This window comes from Ranitomeya imitator, chromosome 1 (genome assembly GCF_032444005.1).
Source record: "Ranitomeya imitator isolate aRanImi1 chromosome 1, aRanImi1.pri, whole genome shotgun sequence".
Classification (NCBI taxonomy): domain Eukaryota; kingdom Metazoa; phylum Chordata; class Amphibia; order Anura; family Dendrobatidae; genus Ranitomeya; species Ranitomeya imitator.
In genome coordinates, this window is record NC_091282.1 from 746,414,759 (window position 1) to 746,435,658 (window position 20,900).

Genomic DNA, 20,900 nt, shown 5'->3' on the forward strand with positions numbered 1-20,900 from the left:
AACGGATCCTAGCGGTTCTGAGATTGTTTTTTCGTGACATATTGGGCTTCATGTTAGTGGTAAATTTAGGTCAATAAATTCTGCGTTTATTTGTGATAAAAACGGAAATTTGGCGAAAATTTTGAAAATTTCGCAATTTTCACATTTTGAATTTTTATTCTGTTAAACCAGAGAGTTATGTGACACAAAATAGTTAATAAATAACATTTCCCACATGTCTACTTTATACCAGCACAATTTTGGAAACAAAATTTTTTTTTGCTAGGAAGTTATAAGAGTTAAAATTTGACCAGCGATTTCTCATTTTTACAACGAAATTTACAAAACCATTTTTTTTTAGGGACCACCTCACATTTGAAGTCAGTTTGAGGGGTCTATATGGCTGAAAATACCCAAAAGTGACACCATTCTAAAAAATGCACCCCTCAAGGTGCTCAAAACCACATTCAAGAAGTTTTTTAACCCTTCAGGTGCTTCACAGCAGCAGAAGCAACATGGACGGAAAAAATGAACATTTAACTTTTTAGTCACAAAAATTATCTTTTAGCAACATTTTTTTTATTTTCCCAATGGTACAAGGAGAAACTGAACCACGAAAGTTGTTGTCCAATTTGTCCTGAGTACGCTGATACCTCATATGTGGGGGTAAACCACTGTTTGGGCGCACGGCAGGGCTTGGAAGGGAAGGAGCGCCATTTGACTTTTTGAATGAAAAATTGGCTCCACTCTTTAGCGGACACCATGTCACGTTTGGAGAGCCCCCGTGTGCCTAAAAATTGGAGCTCCCCCACACGTGACCCCATTTTGGAAACTAGACACCCCAAGGAACTTATCTAGATGCATAGTGAGAACTTTGAACCCCCGGGGGCTTCACAAATTGATCCGTAAAAATGAAAAAGTACTTTTTTTTCACAAAAAAATTCTTTTAGCCTCAATTTTTTTCATTTTCACATGGGCAACAGGATAAAATGGATCCTAAAATTTGTTGGGCAATTTCTCATGAGTACACCGATACCTCACATGTGGGGGTAAACCACTGTTTGGGCACATGGTAAGGTTCGGAAGGGAAGGAGCGCCATTTGACTTTTTGAATGAAAAATTATCTCCATCGTTAGCGGACACCATGTCGTATTTGGAGAGCCCCCGTGTGCCTAAACATTGGAGCTCCCCCACAAATGACCCCATTTTGGAAACTAGACCCCCCAAGGAACTTATCTAAGTGCATATTGAGCACTTTAAACCCTCAGGTGCTTCACAAATTGATCTGTAAAAATGAAAAAGTACTTTTTTTTTCACAAAAAAATTCTTTTCGCCTCAGTTTTTCATTTTCACATGGGCAATAGGATAAAATGAATCCTAAAATTTGTTGGGCAATTTCTCCCGAGTACGCCGATACCTCATATGTGGGGGTAAACCACTGTTTGGGCACACGGCAGGGCTCGGAAGGGAAGGCGCGCCATTTGACTTTTTGAATGGAAAATTAGCTCCAATTGTTAGCGGACACCATGTCGCGTTTAGAGAGCCCCTGTGTGCCTATGCATTGGAGCTCCCCCACAAGTGACCCCATTTTGGAAACTAGACCCCCCAAGGAACTTATCTAGATGCATATTGAGCACTTTAAACCCCCAGGTGCTTCACAGAAGTTTATAATGCAGAGCCATGAAAATAAAAAATAATTTTTCTTTCCTCAAAAATGATTTTTAGCCTGGAATTTCCTATTTTGCCAAGGGTAATAGGAGAAATTGGACCGCAAATGTTGTTGTCCAGTTTGTCCTGAGTACGCTGATACCCCATATGTGGGGGTAAACCACTGTTTGGGCGCACGGCAGGGCTCGGAAGGGAAGGCACGCCAATTGGCTTTTTAAATGGAAAATTAGCTCCAATCATTAGCGGACACCATGTCACGTTTGGAGAGCCCCTGTGTGCCTAAACATTGGAGATCCCCCACACATGACCCCATTTTGGAAACTAGACCCCCAAAGGAACTAATCTAGATGTGTGGTGAGGACTTTGAACTTCCAAGTGCTTCACAGAAGTTTATAACGCAGAGCCATGAAAATAAAATAAAAATTTTATTTTCTCTAAAATGATTTTTTAGCCTGCAATTTATTATTTTCCCAAGGGTAACAGGAGAAATTTGACCCCAAAAGTTGTTGTACAGTTTCTCCTGAGTACGCTGATACCCCATATGTGGGGGTAAACCACAGTTTGGGCACATGTCGGGGCTCGGAAGTCAAGTAGTGACATTTTGAAATGCAGACTTTGATGGAATGCTCTGCGGGCGTTACGTTGCGTTTGCAGAGCCCCTGATGTGGCTAAACAGTAGAAACCCCCCACAAGTGACCCCATTTTAGAAACTAGACCCCGAAAGGAACTTATCTAGATGTGAGGTGAGCACTTTGAACCCCCAAGTGCTTCACAGAAGTTTATAACACAGAGCAGTGAAAATAATAAATACGTTTTCTTTCCTCAAAAATAATTTTTTAGCCCAGAATTTTTTATTTTCCCAAGGGTTACAGGAGAAATTGGACCCCAAAACTTGTTGTCCAGTTTCTCCTGAGTACGCTGATACCCCATATGTGGGGGTAAACCACTGTTTGGGCACATGTCGGGGCTCGGAAGTCAAGTAGTGACGTTTTGAAATGCAGACTTTGATGGAATGGTCTGCGGGCGTCACGTTGCGTTTGCAGAGCCCCTGGTGTGCCTAAACAGTAGAAACCCCCCACAAGTGACCCCATTTTGGAAACTAGACCCCCCAAGGAACTTATCTAGATATGTGGTGAGCACTTTGAACCCCCAAGTGCTTCACAGACGTTTACAACGCAGAGCCGTGAAAATAAAAAAATCATTTTTCTTTCCTCAAAAATGATGTTTTAGCAAGCAATTTTTTATTTTCTCAAGGGTAACAGGAGAAATTGGACCCCAGTAATTGTTGCCCAGTTTGTCCTGAGTACACTGATACCCCATATGTGGGGGTAAACCACTGTTTGGGCACACGTCGGGGCTCGGAAGGGAAGGAGCACCATTTGACTTTTTGAATAAAAGATTGGCTGGAATCAATGGTGGCGCCATGTTGCGTTTGGAGACCCCCTGATGTGCCTAAACAGTGGAAACCCCTCAATTCTAACGCCAACACACCCCTAACCCTTATCCCAACTGTAGCCGTAACCCTAACCATAACCCTAACCGCAACACACCCCTAACCACAACCCTAACCCCAACACACCCCTAACCCTAACCACAACCCTAATTCCAACCCAACCCTAAGGCTATGTACCCACGTTGAGGATTCGTGTGAGATTTTTCCGCACCATTTTTGAAAAATCCGCGGGTAAAAGGCACTGCGTTTTACCTGCGGATTTACTGCGGATTTCACCTGCGGATTCCTATTGAGGAATAGGTGTAAAACGCTGCGGAATCCGCACAAAGAATTGACATGCTGCAGAAAATACAACGCAGCGTTTCCGTGCGGTATTTTCCGCACCATGGGCACAGCGGATTTGGTTTTCCATAGGTTTACATGGTACTGTAAACCTGATGGAACACTGCTGCGGATCCGCAGCGGCCAATCCGCTGCGGATCCGCAGCCAAATCCGCACCGTGTGCACATAGCCTAATTCTAAAGGTATGTGCACACGCTTCGGAAAACGCTGCGGATCCGCAGCAGTTTCCCATGAGTTTACATTTCAATGTAAACCTATGGGAAACAAAAATCGCTGTACACATGCTGCGGAAAAACTGCACGGAAACGCAGCGGTTTACATTCCGCAGCATGTCACTTCTTTCTGCGGATTCCACAGCGGTTTTACAACTGCTCCAATAGAAAATCGCAGTTGTAAAACCGCAGTGAAATGCACAGAAAAACCGCGGTAAATCTGCCATAAATCCGCAGCGGTTTAGCACTGCGGATTTATCAAATCCGCTGTGGAAAAATCCGCAGAGGACCAGAATACGTGTGCACATACCGAAACCCTAACCCTAACCCTACCCCTAACCCTACCCCTACCCCTAACCCTACCCCTAACCCTACCCCTAACCCTAACCCTAGTTCTAACTCCAACCTTAGTGAAAAAAAAAAAAATTCTTTATTTTATTATTGTCCCTATCTATGGGGGACAAATGGGGGGGGTCATTTACTGTTTTTTTATTTTGACCACTGTGATAGATTATATCACAGTGATCAAAATTCACATTGGAACGAATCTGCCGGCCGGCAGATTCGGCGGGCGCACTGCGCATGCGCCCGCCATTTTGGAACATGGCGGTGCCCGGGGAGGAAGACGGACGGACCCCGCCAGGATCGGTAAGTATAAGGGGGGGAAATCAGGGCACAGGGGGGGGGGAGATCAGGGCACGGGGGGGCATCGGAGCACGGGGGGGGAGGGATCGGAGCATGGGGGAGAGTGATCGGTGTGCGGGCGGGTGGATCGGTGTGCAGGGGGGGTGGATCGGAGCACGGGGGGGGGATCGGAGTGCGGGGGGGTGCGATTGGAGCACGGGGGGGTGCGATTGGAGCACGGGGGGAGCGGACAGGAGGACGGGGGAGCGGAGCACAGGACGGAGGGGAGCGGGCCACAGATCGGGGGGCTGGGGGGGGCGATCGGTGGGGTGGGGTGGGGGCACATTAGTATTTCCAGCCATGGCCGATGATATTGCAGCATCGGCCATGGCTGGATTGTAATATTTCACCATTTTTTTAGGTGAAATATTACAAATCGCTCTGATTGGCAGTTTCACTTTCAACAGCCAATCAGAGCGATCGTAGCCACGAGGGGGTGAAGCCACCCCCCCTGGGCTAAACTACCACTCCCCCTGTCCCTGCAGATCGGGTAAATGGGAGTTAACCCTTTCACCCGATCTGCAGGGACGCGATCTTTCTGTGACACAGCATATGCGTCACAGGTCGGATTGGCACCGACTTTCATGACGCATACGCTGTGTCACAGGTCGGGAAGGGGTTAAATAGAGAAAACACAGTAGTTTGACAATAAGTGGCTTCACCCAACCACTAACCATGAGTGGAGAAAAAGTTTTGGTGTTATTCATATTCTCTGAAAAAAGGCCAAGAAAGTAAAAGTTCTGCCTGGGTATGTAAACTTTTGAGCACAACTGTAACTAGGGTTCTCTTGAGAAGACAATTCTGAGGGTCAACACTCCTTCATGTTCAGAAATTTGATAACTACCTTATGGAAATTTTACAACCATAATGACAATAGACAAAATACATTGCCCCCCCCCCCCCCCCCCCATACCTCGTGTTTTTCTGGTAGCAGCTTGAGGAATTGTTTTAAAACTTCAATATCAAACTTCGAGCGATCTCCTTTTTCAATCAGGCCAATTATTTCTTCATTGGGACTAAAAAGATAAGAGTTCATAGTTATGAAAAACATTTTATTTTTACTTTGGTTCAAGGAGGACAAAACAACCCTGTTTAAAAGGACAAGGAAAATGGTCAATTTCTGCCAATTGCACTTCCAATCTGAGTTGACCCAAACAAGCTACTCTCCCATTTAGGGGTATGTATGAACAAAAGTACCGTAATTAATTCCACTGTCTTCATGGACACATATGTAGCTGACTTACCATCTAAACTGCTTCAAAAATATGTTCAAATTTAGAGTTTTTTTAGGATCCAAAAATGAAATCTGAAAAAAATAAATAAAAATTAAGAAATTTAAACCAAATATTTAGAATTGAGAGTCCTCAGTGGTTGATACCTTTTAATGGCTAACTGAAAAGATGGTAAGTTGGTAACAAATTGCAAGCTTTCGAGACTACACAGGTCTCTTTATCAGGCAAAGACTAAAACAAATTCTGAAGAATCACATATTTATGCACAACATAGCACAGAGAAAAAAAAAAAAAAAAGGTGGAAAAACCATGGATAAGACAGGTGACATGAAGCAGAATTACCATGAGTGATAAACAGTTATGTCCATAATTTTTCCTGTATCGAAATTTAAACCAGGCACTATTGGTAACCAGAGGATGTGGTATGATACCTCTTTTGGCGGCTTCTTTGCTGGTGCTGCCGCTTTGTCTTTAGCTGTTGCTTGTGGAAGACAGAAGAGCTGCTCGATGCTTGAGTAGTTGAGTTCTGGAGTTTCTTCAATGGTATTTGATGAAGACCACAAAGACTGACCATCTTAAAAAAAATAAAAAATTTCAACCCTTCACATATTTGTGTATGACAGATACCGTTATTAATTTTTATATCACTATAAATGGGATAAACACGCAGAGGACGTACCTTTGGCAACGTTAGGAGGTAGCTTCTGCCAATTCAATTTTTTCATTTTTAATGATGGCTTGTTGACTTTGAAGCAGGGTAGCCTTGTGTAACCCAAAGAATAGCCCATGTGTGCAACAACAACTTCTTCACCAAAGCCTCCTGGAGGTGGTGGAATCATTCCTGGAGGAGGAGGTGGTGGAGGTGGGCCACCAGCTCCTGGAAAAGGTGGTGGTGGAGGTGGAAACCCACACATGCCTGGTAGAGATGGTGGTGGAGGTGGGCCACCAGCTCCTGGAAGAGGTGGTGGTGGGGGTGGAAAACCACACATACCTGGTAGAGGAGGGGGTGGAGGAGCTAAACCACCCATACCAGGGAAAGGTGGAGGAGGCGGTGGCATTCCTCCCATTCCTGGAAGAGGAGGTGGTGGTGGTGGTGGTGGTGGTAATCCATCCATACCAGGAAATGGAGGAGGTGGAGGTGGTGGTGGAGGCAATCCCTCCATACCAGGAAGGGGAGGAGGGGGAGGTGGTACCGGAGGGGATGCCAGAGAACCTGGAAGGGGAGATGGAAATCCATCCAAGCCAGGAAGAGGTGGTGGTGGCGGAGTCAACACCCCTATGGTGGGAAGTGGGGGAGGTAGAGGAGGTGATGGAGCAGACTGGTCCCCATGCAATGAAGGAAGAGGGGGAGGAGGGCTTGCACATAAAACAAATGGAGAAGTCTTTTCAGTTTCTGAAACTGGCATCTCCTGACAGTCCTTTGAGGCTTGATGGGCAGATAAACCCTCCTTACAACTCTCTTCTATAGGTTTGTCTGTCTGGATACTTTTGTGTATCTTTTCCACATGTTTATCTTTGGTTTTTTGATTACTTTGTTTCTTGGAAACTAAAAGTCTATCCATGATCTCCTGAAGGTTGTTACTTTTGCCTGTTCATAGGAAGGAAGAAAATAAATTATATAAAAAAGTATAAAATTAATTCCAGTGAAATTATTATTTTTTTTTTTTTAGAGTTACGCACAGTCGTCTGCGAGCAATACAGCTCTGTTCACCATGAATTCCAAGGCCTCCCAAAGTAACGGACTGGAAGGATGTGAAACATCAAAGTGAAGAAGACCTTGTAAAATAGAGAGGAGCTGGACTGATAACGGTGAACAACTCACCTGTAAGAGACCAAAGAGTACACTATTACGTAACAAAGTGGTGAAGCATCCCACGAAAATTACAATAAACTAAATTTGGAAAGTCTAACTGTTGGCCAAGGAAATGAATCGATACACACATTGTCCCAGTTTTGATTGGAAAACGTTTAGTATCCCAACCAAAAATTCATAATTGATTTTCAATTTTTTTTATTTTTTTTTTTATAAAGTCAATGTATTATCTCACCCACTGCTAGATGAGAATACCCCAATATTTGCTATGTGACAGCACAATAGCTTATCTCCAAGGAGGCAAAATTATATAACTGACCAAAATAATAATGTTGGCATCTGCCAAGGATGATTGTCTCGTTCAGGAGCTGACAATTGAGGCTACGAACATGAAGACACTCACGAAAAATATTACAATAATGATCCTCTACCAGTACAGACCCTTGCTGTCATTTTATGGTTGTGATACTTAAAAATTTACATTATGAAACACCTAAGTTAACCTGCGTAATGTCACCTTAGTGATGTCTAAGTCTTCGTGTAGAAGATACCCACAAAACAGAAGAACACATACTTTGTTGAACAGTGTTGTGAAAACTTCCTGATGATTGTTCATATCAATCCCTCCATAAATCTTAAGAAGATCTTCATCATCCTCTGTCTTGGCTTCCTCAAACACAGTGGCTTGAACTAATAAGTCATCATCCTCCAGATCTCTGAACCAAAACGTGAAGAAAAGGAAGTCAACAAAAGTTATCCAATTGTGCATGGGAAAAAAGACGAGAACCCTTTGTTCGCTTTTATTAATCCCTTCCTGTTGGAGCCAATTTTTGTTTTTGCATCTTTATCTGTCACCATAGCTGAAGGATGGAGTGACAAGTTGGATTTTTTTGAATTTGGTGTCATTCAAAATTACAAGTGTGGTGAAAAAAAACCCACCAAAGCGGAATGTCTCCATTGTTATTTGGTTTTCGTTTTTAAGGCATTCAACAAACCAGTTTGCAGGATATAGTTATCAGTCACGTCAATCTGTGGCCACTGGATGGGAGCCCTGAGAACTGCCTCTTACCGGACAACATCCATGGTCACATGTACATCATGCCACAAGAATAGTGTAGCAAGCCAGCTATTCAAAAGAAGAGCCGCGGATCACGTCAGATAAGAGAAGGTTCTCAGGGCTCCTGTCCAGCGGCCACAGATTACTGTTATGGCCAGGTCCTGTGAATCAATTAATAACATCCCCACCGGTCAGAGTTATAGGAGTCTGATCGCTCCTGTTAGTGTCAGATGTTGACAGCTTCGGAGCCCAATCCCTACACCCAAAGGGATTAAAAGAATTTGCCAGGATTAAACCATGACGGCTTTCTTACAGAAACATCATCCACTCCTCTCTCAGGATTGTGTCTAGTATTGCTATTAGAGTCCATTAAAGTGAAGGGAATTGATGTGCAATACTATACATGGCGTGCTTTGGGAGAAAGCTGCTGTTTTACAAATTCTTTGAGAATGAATTTAGGCAACATCACCAGAAATCTGGTGCAAAAAAAAAAAAAACTAGCTGGATGACTGGGTGTTATCCCACTGGGATCTGACTTTTGGGACCCCCAGAATAGAGGTCTCAAAGTCCTCTGTATATAGGGTGATAGACATGTGGTTAGGCAGTTGTGCACTATTGACCTCTGTGGCTCTATCGGAATGTGACAACTTCCATTGATAGTGCCCATATGTGACCTCTTTGCTATTTACTATGGATTCAGCCACTGGCAGACACAAAGAAGAGGCCCCTGTGCAAGAAAAATATATGGGCCCTTTGCAGTCCAATAGCTCATCATAATACACATCTCCACCTGCTTTGGAGGTGGAAATGGATCCCATTAACTCTTGGGCCCCTGTGTAGATGTAGAGGTTGCACCAATGGTATGTTCACCCCTGGCTCCGGCCACACAAAGGAATGGTTGGTGGCCTAACTGTTGGATCCCCTACCAATCACACATCTATCTCCTAGCAGTGTTGTGGGATAACCCCTTGAATATTATCCCCCATACAATATGTGGAGCAAAACTATTTGTCGCTTAGGAATTACATGTGCTAATTGGGAAAGACTTTTCTGCAGATCTATGGAAAACTACATAGAGAAATTACCAGATAGACTCAGCAATACATAGTTGGAAATTAAAAAAAAATGCAGTACGAATTAAGACCCGCGGTCAGTCAGGACATTGCAGTCCATACTCAGGACCATGATTCTCGGACATCTGAATTCAATAGCTATTGCACACAGTTTCTCTCTTTCTACAAATGTCAAAAGTTCAACAGAATATAGGGTCATTGTGAAGGTTTCTTACCTTAATTTTGTTAACACGTCCAGTAGCTGAAGACCTGAAATGCATAGAAGGATGTCGACATTACTGCAGGTATATACTAGATCTTCATCCATAGATCTGTACTCCTTTTACATGTAAAAAGGAAGACCGGAATGTGGTTACTTGTGCACTGCTTCCAGTTTTGCAGGGGGGAAGGAAATGGGAGCCGGACAGGAGCCATGAACTGGAGAGGAGGGGCATGGTGAGCAGGATGGTGAGAGTATAGCACGGGAAAAGCCAGAGAGTTCCCGCCAGAGGAAGGAGAAGACAGGGGCCAACTGCTCTCTGCAAAGTGAGGCGAAACATGGAGTAGAGACCCGGGAGGGGTTTAGTGAGGGCTTCCAACCAGCAGTGAGCCCGCAGAGAGTCAGGCGCCGAGCGAAGCAGCGTGGATGCACTGATGAACGAGCCCCAGGAGCAGTATCGTGGGTGTGTATCTGGAGTGTGCCCATGGGGCCATGGGGTTCTCGGTACCGGGTCCTGCGGTTCACAGGGGGATGTCACGGTGGCTGTGACCCGGTCCGTGGCACTGGGACGTCCGTGTAAAAGGGAAAGGTCTTTAAAGGGATAAAGTTTGGGTTCGTGATGCCACCTGTGGTATTCAGTCAGGGTGACCGACGCTGCTTTAAGGGGTCCGCTGGGGTGATGTTATGGCAGCTAGATGGTATACCTTCCCACAGGTGAAGTATGTCCCCAGGGCTTCCCGGTGTCTAGATGGTGATATGGTGTGAGGTGTAGTATCTTTACCTTTACTGAAGACTTCAGCATCCACAGTCCAGGGCACTAGATCACAAGGCGGGCAGAGTCTGGCCGGTTTGGAGGCAAGTCCAGAGTCCCCTTGTCCAGGTGGAAATAAAAGCCTTCCTCTAGTGCAGTGGTGTTGTCGTCCCTTACTGTTAAGCTTCTCATAAGGTCCTCACAACTGTTGTAGATGTTTTGTCTTTCTCTATCCCCCAGATAGGATAGGACAAACCCGTATGACTGGTGGCTTGAGGCGGTTTATAGGGACTCTATCATGCCCCTCTAAAGGGGTGCCACCGTGCCTCCTGGGTGTAGGGGCGGACAGGTAACGTGAAATTAGCTGTCCTGCCGTTCTCTAAAGTAAAGCATAAAGGTCCTTACTCCCCAACTTTCCCTACAGACTACCAGTGTGTGTGTATACATGTTTGTGGTACCTGGATGCAGTTATCCTTCATTGCCTCCAAACATAGCATCACTCTGGCCGAGAGGAAAGCAATACCACTACAACGACCAGAATCCTGGGCGCCGCATATCCAGCTATCGGCGGGTGTGCAGAGGAGCACACGCCGAGTAGAGCATTGTGCAGATTGGACTGGGGGCTCAACGGGCAAAACCGGTGACCGCCCGTTGCTGCCAGAAGCGGGACCATGTGTTGGGCGGGGAAGCTTGAAGACGCAGTGTCGGCCTCCGATCACCCATCGGACCGCAAGCGACTAAAGGATAGCGGAGTCACGATAAGTTGAATTTGATAGCAAGACTGTTGTATCGCAATTACACTGGTTTCACCTGCTTTCCCCCTCCCTGTTATCCCTCTTCTCTCCCTGGGAGAAGTTTATTGCTGTAAATGAAACCACTCTCTTGTTGACCCTTGCTCTGCGTCCCTGCATCCTTGTAGGCCTCTTTCACACTTCCGTCTTTGAGCTCCCGTCGAAATACGTCTTTTTTTTTTTTTAAAAACAGGATCCTGCAAAAAAAGTGGAGGATCCTGCATTTTCTCATAGACTTGTATTAGCGACATATCGCGACGTATGGCCACACGTTTCGTCCGTCGTGCACTGGATCCTGCGGAATTTGTCGGCCCATCGTTTGGAAAAAAACGTTCAAAGAAACGTTTTTTTTGTCTGCAGTGGAAAAACGTGCCAGGACGCCTCCTGCGTCATACGTCGTTCCACAGAATGGGAGCCTATGGACGCAGGATCCTGCGGTCACTGTGAAATGCAGGAATCCAGTGATGGATCCTGTTCAAGGCATTTGAGCATGCCTGGAAGCATTTTTCAACCCGGGGAAATCAATCAATCACTCTCTCGGAATCCTCCTTCTATAAAAATTCAGGCGGCGCGCCAAAATACTGGTAACATTGCGTACGTTTTAACACTATTTTATTAACGTCTCGTCAACTATTACGACGGGATACTGCCGATGGAAGTGTGAAAGAGGCCTTACACACACACACACACACACACAATGCAGCAATCCCATAAACCAAAATACATCGATAGGCAAGATGTAATTCAAAAACCTGAGTGATTCCTATACTTCATTACTTGTACTATTAATTTCAGTGGGAAACATACATTGCCATTCGAGGGGTTTTTTTGGCTCTGAAAATTGCGGTGTAAGAAAAAAAAAAAGTGATGAATAGGGAACTTATTTTTTTAATCTAGAGCAGGGAAAAAAAAACCAACATGTCAATTCTTAAAATGTTTCAATTGGAAAAGTGAACAAAAAAAACAAAAACATTTTACGTGCATTTGGGATTTTGTTTTGATGCTCTGCTATAATTCAAAAGTCATATTTGAAGTTTTAATTGAAGCAGAAACCCTTTCCACATTTGAAGAGTTACTTTTCCACAAAAAAGTAAAAAAAAACAGCACTGTCTGCATTTTTTTCTAGTAAGTTTAGTCAAACAGTATTTGAAGCATTTTTATGGGGATATTAGGGTGGAATTTCCTTCAAAATCAACTTAAAAAAAAAACAAAACAAAAAACTTGAGGGTAGATTCACATGACATTTTTTTTAACTTGAATTTTTTAGCCAGAAAAAAAAATTGCATATAATAAAACCCTGTGTGAACATAAGATAGACATATTGCCAACGTTCCCCCTTGAAGAACAAGTGTAATGTTTTGGTGTGTAATGTGAATTGGTACATGTGTTAATGATGTTAATGTTGTATGTTGCTGTCACACTATCAGTATTTGGTCAGTATTTTACCTCAGTATGTGTAAGCCAAAACCATTAGTGGAACAAATAGAGGAAAAGTATAATAGAAACATATGCACCACTTCTGTATTTATCACCCACTCCTGGTTTTGGCTTACATATACTGAGGTAAAATACTGTCCAAATACTGATAGTGTGACGGCAGCCTAACAGAGTAAGTTTGGGACTAGTCCAGAATGGGGGGCTAAGATGAAGTGACAGAGACAGGTTTCCTGTCAGAAAGAGCCCCATGTGCGTAGAAAGCAGACCTAAGATTTAATCAGTGAGCAGTGCCGCATGACATGGTTGTCCCTAACATGAGAGGAGACAAAGTCAGGGTATAGAGAGATCCTAGAGGAAAGAGGAAGAGAAGTGACTGAAGGAAGAGTGATCGATAAGAGACGGGTCCTGGGTCAGGATGCCAAGTGCTATGTTTATGGGCAGTCTCACACGTCCAGATAATTCCGGTACCGGAAAAAATCGGTACCGGAATTATCCGTGTCCGTGTGCCGGTGCGTTTCTGTGGTACATCAGTGTGGCACTTGTGTGCCGCCCGTGTGCCCACTGGGTACCACACGCACCGTGCGGGAGACAGCGCTAAAGTTTGCATCTGGTGCTGAAGCCGCGATTCATATCTTCCCTGCAGCAGCGTTTGCTGTAGAGAAGATATGAATAATCGTGTTTAAAATAAAGCTCCATGTGCCCCCCCGCTGTTATTAAAATACTCACCCGGCTCCCTCGCTGGCTGGCGCTGCTTCCTGTCCTGGCCGCACCTTCTACTGTATGAGCGGTCACGTGGGGCCGCTCATTTACAGTAATGAATATGCGGCTCCACCCCTATGGGAGGTGGAGCCGTATATTCAGGATTGTAATGGGCGGCCCCACATGACCGCTCATACAGTAGAAGATGCGGCCAGGACAGGAAGCAGCGCCAGCCAGCGAGGGAGCCCGGATTATTCATATCTTCTCTACAGCAAACGCTGCTGCAGGGAAGATATGAATCGCGGCTTCAGCACCAGTGGGGGGGGGGACAGCGCTTACAGTAGCGCTGTCTCCTGCACGGCACAGGGACTGCACACGGACAACGTCCGTGTGCGGTACTTGTTTTACACGGACCCATTGACTTTAATGGGTCCGTGTAATCCGTGCGCTCCCACGAACACTGACATGTGCAGCACGGTGGCTCAGTGGATAGCACTGCAGCCTTGCAGCGCTGGGGTCCTGGGTTCGAATCCCACCCAGGACAACATCTGCAAAGAGTTTGTATGTTCTCTCCGTGTTTGCGTGGGTTTCCTCCGGGCACTCCGGTTTCCTCCCACATTCCAAAGACATACTGATAGGGATTGTAGATTGTGAGCCCCATTGGGGACAGCGATGATAATGTATGCAAATTGTAAAGCGCTGCGGAATATGTTAGCGCTATATAAAAATAAAGATCAAATAAAGATCATGTTTCCGTGTTTGGCACACGGAGACACGGTCTGCAAAAAATCAATGCCATCTGCACAGATGCATTGATTTAACTGTGTCTACGTGTGTCAGTGGCTCCGGTACGTGAGGAAACTGTCACCTCACGTACCGGAGCCACTGACGTGTGAAACCGGCCTATAACTCAGTGAGGAATGGGGCCAGGATGGGACAGAGTATATGAGACAGAGTGGCGTCAGGGGCAGAGAAGATAAGGACCGGCCATACTGGCAATTTCTTTGGTGGGGAAAGAAGAAGTGGAACCTCGGGTTGAGTAAAGCACTCTTGCTCACTGGACTGAAGTACTGAGCTGGGCGGTGGTGAAGTAAACAGGCATGGTGAAGATATAGCACAAGCGAGTAAAGAGGAACGAATGGACACTGAAAAAAGCTTCGTATTGTGAAGGAACGTCATCAAGTTGTGTACCCGCTACCTACTGTATATAATCCCCCCAGTTATGTAGTAAAAAGTTTATTTTTGAGTCGTGGTTTCCTCATTGCACGGCAACACCTCTGGTCCTGGCCAACCCATCTATCGTTAACATGTGGCCTGCAAGGTCGGAACACGAGTCCACACACCCATTCAGGACAGGACCCTCACCTTCATGTAACGTGTCGGGGCATAAGGCTTTCACACTAGCGTCGTTTGGCCTCCGTCGCAATGCGTCGTTTTGGAGAAAAAAACGCATCCTGCAAAGTTGCCCGCAGGATGCGTTTTTTCTCCATAGACTTTCATTAGCGACGGATTGCCACACGTCGCATCCGTCGTGCGATGGATACGCTGTGTTTTGGCGGACCTTCAGCACAAAAAAACGCTACATGTAATTTTTTTTGTGCGTCGTGTCCGCCATTTCCGACCACGCATGCGTGGCTGGAACTCCGCCCCATCCTCCCCGGACCTTACAATGAGGCAGCAGATGCATTGAAAAACTGCATCCGCTGCCCCCGTTGTGCTTTTACTTCACAGCATGCGTCGGTACGTCGGCCCGACGCACTGCGACGGGCCCGTACCGACGCTAGTGTGAAAGTAGCCTAAGAGACGAGTAACTCGCCTACTGCTATAGCCCAGCGCCATGTTTCATGAACATACTCAAAAGGTCACACAATTTCCTACCCGATACAAGGGCGCTGTGCCTGTAGATATTATGGCACTGGCGTGGGCACTTGTTGCAGGGCATGCTTGTGTCCCCTTCTACCCTGTACACATCCAATTAATAGTAAAATATTGGTCTGCAATCTTCATTAGGGGGAAGGAACACATCTGCGCACATTGCTCTCAAGAGTCTCTTCTGCTCAATGATTGTTTGTTCCACAGCAACAAGAGGAGGTAATAATGCCGGACGTATGGAGACGTAAATTACATCCTGCACTTAGTGTCTCAGAGAAAACTGGGACAGAAGAGGGAACAGCGGCCCGAAGTAACGTGGCCATAAAGGGGGGATGCCATGTGTGTGATGGAGTCTAGCGGCAGAGACGTACACGATGTCACAAGGGTCCCATAGAGGAGTAAATCTGCACTCCATTGTTGGGTCAGGTCGGCTGCTCTCCCGAATATCACTACAAAAAGTTTTAGGCTATGTTCACACTGAAGTTTTTTTTGGGAGAGGAAATGACCAAAATCCTTTTCAAAAACTCTTGGAAAACTTCAACTCCGGTCATGTTCACATGGTGATGCAAATTCAAAGCTGCTTTTTACAGTTCCAGCAAAATCTGAGATTTCAGAAATGTCTTTTTTTTTTTTCTTCTGACTGAATTGGAAAACTGTAGCATGTCATTTTGTTCAGTGTTTTTGGTGAAACAAAAAAACCCACACCTTTGTTTAGGCAAACTGTAGACAAAGCACATGTAATCCGCACCGGAAAAAAAAAAAAGGTGCAAAAAAGGACGTTTTTAAAGGCAGCGCTGCATGTGAGCATAGCCTTTCGGTAGTTTTTCTTTTAAGCTTTTATTTTTCCCGTAAGAAGCTTTTTAAAAAAAAAAAAAAAAAAAAAAAAAAGCCTAAGGGGTTGTAGGGGGGGTCAAAAAGGGGATCCTTAAAAAAAAAAACTAAAAAAAACAAACAAAAAACTCTAAACTTGGTACAGTCCATTTAGAAGGCTACAAAGAAAGCTTCAGAATAAAAAAAAAGAAAAAACTCTTCCAAAAATAAAGTTTCCTATAGTCGATTCTGCTTGAAAAACTCGTTTTTTAAACTCTCCAAAAACCTCAGTGTGAACAGAACCTAAAAATCCTCCTAAGATGTAGGGCAACAACTTTAGGACATATTAAATTATGGCCTGCTTTCCTTGAAAAATAGAGACTGTTGCAACTTGCATAAAACCCCCGCTATTATTATATACATATTATATTCCTAACTTACTGTGACCAGGATCATCAGCAGGCAGCATCAATCATAGGAGCAAAAGAGAAAGGCGTGAAACAGTCCCTGGGGCGTCGCTGACGACCCACCATGGACTGACCTCCCTCAATCTCAGACAGACCCGATCTCTGTTGGTAATTTTTTTTTTTTTAGGCCTCTGGAGCTCAGGAAGTCACAAGGGATCTTCTCCAGGATTAGTTTTTCAGGTGATGTGGAAGAGAGTTGATTGAAATTTTCATTTCAGTGTATATTTCTAGTTGACCACTAGGGGGAGACATTTTGCTTTCAACCTAATTGAGGAACAGAAAAATTTGCGCAAAAAAAAAAAAAAAATGTGAAAAATATCTCAAACAAAATCATGCCTAGCGGTGCAGAGAGGCAGATTTGTATCTATGGCTGGAATAATTATTTTTCAGTAGCAGGTATAGTAAAAAATATATGCCTATACTGTTTTTGGACCGTAAGACATGGACGTGTGAAACCCGCCAAAGAGTTCCAGCCTCTGTATACAAGGGCATTTTCATTCACTGACAGCAAGCAGTGGTGAAGGTGAAGAATTGCAACACATTGCCTTAGATAGTTGCTTTGTTTCTGTCTCCCATTGAGTTTGATAGAAAAGGATTATACTTATGTTATTCAGAACCACCTGCTTTGGATTTAAAGGGGTTGTACAGGATTATTAAAAAACAAAAAACAAACACATGGCTATTTTCTTTTGGACACAGCGCCACCTATTGACCATGGTTTGTGTCTTATATTGCAGCTCAGCCCTATTAAATTCAATGGAGATGAGCTGCAGTACCATCCACAACCCATGGTTAAGGGTGATGCTGTTTCGGAAGACCCCTGTAAGTGAGATATTCACTTGAATGGGATGCAGAGCAATGAGCCACTGTGCAGGGAAAGCAGTGAGATTCTAGTGATTTACCATTTCAGACAGTTGTAGCTTATACATAAATGTCCGATATATGCAGGTTCCATTCCTGGAACCCCACCTGACAAGGGGAAAACGGAGAGAGGTCATGGTTGCGCAGCTTTCTCCACTCCGTTCTGCATTGGAGATCTGAAAACTGTATTACAGCAGGAATGAATGCAGAGTGGTGCAGGCACAGCCACCAGGGGTGTGAGATGGGGTCCTGCCTGTACATGGGGTCTAGTGGTGTATCATGTGAAGGGGTCAAGGGAGCAAAAGTCAAAAGGTGGCAATATTTTTTCCCACTACTTTACCGCTCTGTTCTCACTTTCTAAGGCTGGAGTCACACTCAGCGTAAGACAATACGGTCCGTATATTACGGCCGTAATACGCTGAAAAGTCCCCAAAATAGTGGTCCGTAGCTCCTCCGTAGGCAGGGTGTGTCAGCGTTTTTTGCGCATGGCATCCTCCGTATGTAATCCGTATGGCATCCGTACTGCGTGTTTTTATCACAGGCTTGCAAAACCGACATACGGTTATACAAGGGATCCATGTGTAAAAAAAAATATATATATATATATATATATATATATATATATATACACACACACACGTGTCAGTAGACACATATATGTATATATATTATTACTTCATACAGCGCTAGATAGCAAAAGCCGGCAATTGAATTACCGGCTTTAAAGCTATCTCCTTCCTAAAACCCGACATGATATGAGACTTGGTTTACATACAGTAAACCATGTCATATCACCTCTTTTTTTGCATATTCCACACTACTAATGTTAGTAGTGTGTATATGCAAAATTTGGCCGTTCTAGCTACTAAATTAAAGGGTTAAATGGCGGAAAAAATTGGCGTGGGCTCTCGCGCAATTTTCTCCGCCAGAGTAGTAAAGCCAGTGACTGAGGGCAGATATTAATAGCCTGGAGAGGGTCCATGGTTATTGGCCCCCCCTGGCTAAAAACATCTCCCCCCAGCCACCCCAGAAAAGGCACATTCATTCATCAGTTTTTACAGGCCTATTCTGGCACTTGGCCACTCTCTTCCCATTCCCGTGTAGCGGTGGGATATGGGGTAATGAAGGGTTAATGCCACCTTGCTATTGTAAGGTGACATTAAGCCAAATTAATAATGGAGAGGCGTCAATTATGACACCTATCCATTATTAATCCAATAGTAGTAAAGGGTTAAAAAAATACACAAACACATTATTAAAAAGTATTTTAATGAAAAAAAATCACAAAGGTTGTTGTAATATTTTATTCTACGCTCAATCCACTCACTGAAGACCCTCGATCTGTAACAAAAAAAAAAAAAAAAAAAAACAACAATATAAATACCTTCCGAAGATCTGTAAAGTCCCACGATGTAAATCCATCTGAAGGGGTTAAAATATTTTGCAGCCACGAGCTCTGCTAATGCAGCGCAGCTCCTTGCTGCAAAACCCCGGAGAATGAAGGTAAAGAAGGTCAATGACCTATATTTACCTTCATTTGCGGTGAGGCGCCCTCTGCTGGTTGTTCCTAGATCGTGGGAACTTTCCTAGAAAGCTCCCAGGCTTGAGTTCATATGAGGACAACCAGCAGAGGGCGCCTCTTCCAGATGTGCCTTTTCTGGGGTGGCTGGGGGCAGGTGTTTTTAGCCGGGGGGGGGGCCAATAGCCGTGGACCCTCTCTAGGCTATTAATATCTGCCCTCAGTCACTGGCTTTACTACTCTGGTGGAGAAAATTGCGCGGGAGCCCACGCCAATTTTTTCCGCCATTTAACCCTTTAATTTAATAGCTAGAACGGCCAAATTTTGCATATACACACTACTAACATTAGTAGTGTGGAATATGCAAAATAATGGGGATATGAGATGGTTTACTGTATGTAAACCATGTCTCATATCATGTCGGGTTTAGGAAGGAGATAGCAAAAGCCGGCAATTGAATTACCGGCTTTAAAGCTATCTTGCGCTGTATGAAGTAATAAAATATATATATATGTGTCTCAATGAGTATGTATGTATGTATATATATGTATATATATATATATATATATATATATATATATATATATATATATATATATATATATATATATATATATATATATATATACACACCTATTCTATGTGTACACATTTATTCTACCTATTCTACTGTAAGCTGTCAGTGTGATTTTACTGTACACCGCAATGAATTACCGGCTTTTCTCTCTAACACCGCTGCGTATTTCTCGCAAGTCACACTGCTGGTCCGTGTGTAATCCGTATTTTTGGGGCTTCCATAGACTTTCATTGGCGTTTTTTTGCGCAATACGGTGACAAACGCAGCATGCTGCGATTTTCTACGGCTGTAGAAAGCCGTATAATACTGATCAGTAAAATACGGCAGATAGGAGCAGGGGCATAGAGAATAATTGGGACGTTTGTTAGGCGTGTTTTACGGACGTATTTTATGTGCTCATATGTCCGTAAAACTCGCTAGTGTGACGCCGGCCTAAGGGTTATGGTTAGGCCGGGGTCACACTAGAGATGAATACAGAGGAGTGCTATGCGAGAAAACATCGCATAGCACTCGGACCAGTGTTAACCCCTTAAGCCCCGAGGGTGGTTTGCACGTTAATGACCGGGCCAATTTTTACAATTCTGACCACTGTCCCTTTATGAGGTTATAACTCTGGAACGCTTCAACGGATCTTGGCGATTCTGACATTGTTTTCTCGTGACATACTGTACTTCATTTTAGTAGTAACATTTATTCGATATAACTTGCGTTTATTTGTGAAAAAAACGGAAATTTGGCGAAAATTTTGAAAATTTCGCAATTTTCCAACTTTAAATTTTTATGCCCTTAAATCACAGAGATATGTCACGCAAAATACTTAATAAGTAACATTTCCCACATGTCTCCTTTACATCAGCACAATTTTGGAACCAAAATTTTTTTTTGTTAGGGAGTTATAAGGGTTCAAAGTTGACCAGCAATTTCTCATTTTTACAACACCATTTTTTTTTAGGGACCACATCTCATTTGATGTCATTTTGAGGGGTCTATATGATAGAAAATACCCAAGTGTGACACCATTCTAAAAACTGCACCCCTCAAGGTGCTCAAAACCACATTCAAGAAGTTTATTAACCCTTCAGGGGTTTCACAGGAATTTTTGGAATGTTTAAATAAAAATGAATATTTAACTTTTTTTCACACAAAATTTATTTCAGCTCCAATTTGTTTTATTTTACCAAGGGTAACAGGATAAAATGGACCCCAAACATTGTTGTACAATCTGTACTGAGTACGCTGATACCCCATATGTGGGGGTAAACCACTGTTTGGGCGCATGGCAGAGCTCGGAAGGGAAGGAGCGCCATTTGACTTTTAAATGCAAAATTGACAGGAATTGAGATGGGACACCATGTTGCGTTTGGAGAGCCACTGATGTGCCTAAACATTGAAACCCCCCACAA

At 44.0% G+C, this 20,900-nt stretch overlaps 1 protein-coding gene across 2 annotated transcripts in view; it reads right to left on the reverse strand.

The window, feature by feature from the left end:
- The window catches only part of INF2 (inverted formin 2), a 140,075-nt gene that overhangs the window by 50,316 nt on the left and 68,859 nt on the right, over positions 1 to 20,900 (reverse strand). For both annotated transcript variants that reach the window (XM_069734293.1, XM_069734302.1), the window contains exons 5-11: positions 9,730 to 9,763; positions 7,959 to 8,100; positions 7,252 to 7,393; positions 6,251 to 7,159; positions 6,003 to 6,145; positions 5,584 to 5,645; positions 5,253 to 5,355 (exon numbers count right to left, since the gene is read on the reverse strand). In XM_069734293.1, coding sequence (XP_069590394.1) covers positions 5,253 to 5,355; positions 5,584 to 5,645; positions 6,003 to 6,145; positions 6,251 to 7,159; positions 7,252 to 7,393; positions 7,959 to 8,100; positions 9,730 to 9,763 — 1,535 coding nt within the window. The remainder of the gene's footprint in view (positions 1 to 5,252; positions 5,356 to 5,583; positions 5,646 to 6,002; positions 6,146 to 6,250; positions 7,160 to 7,251; positions 7,394 to 7,958; positions 8,101 to 9,729; positions 9,764 to 20,900) is intronic.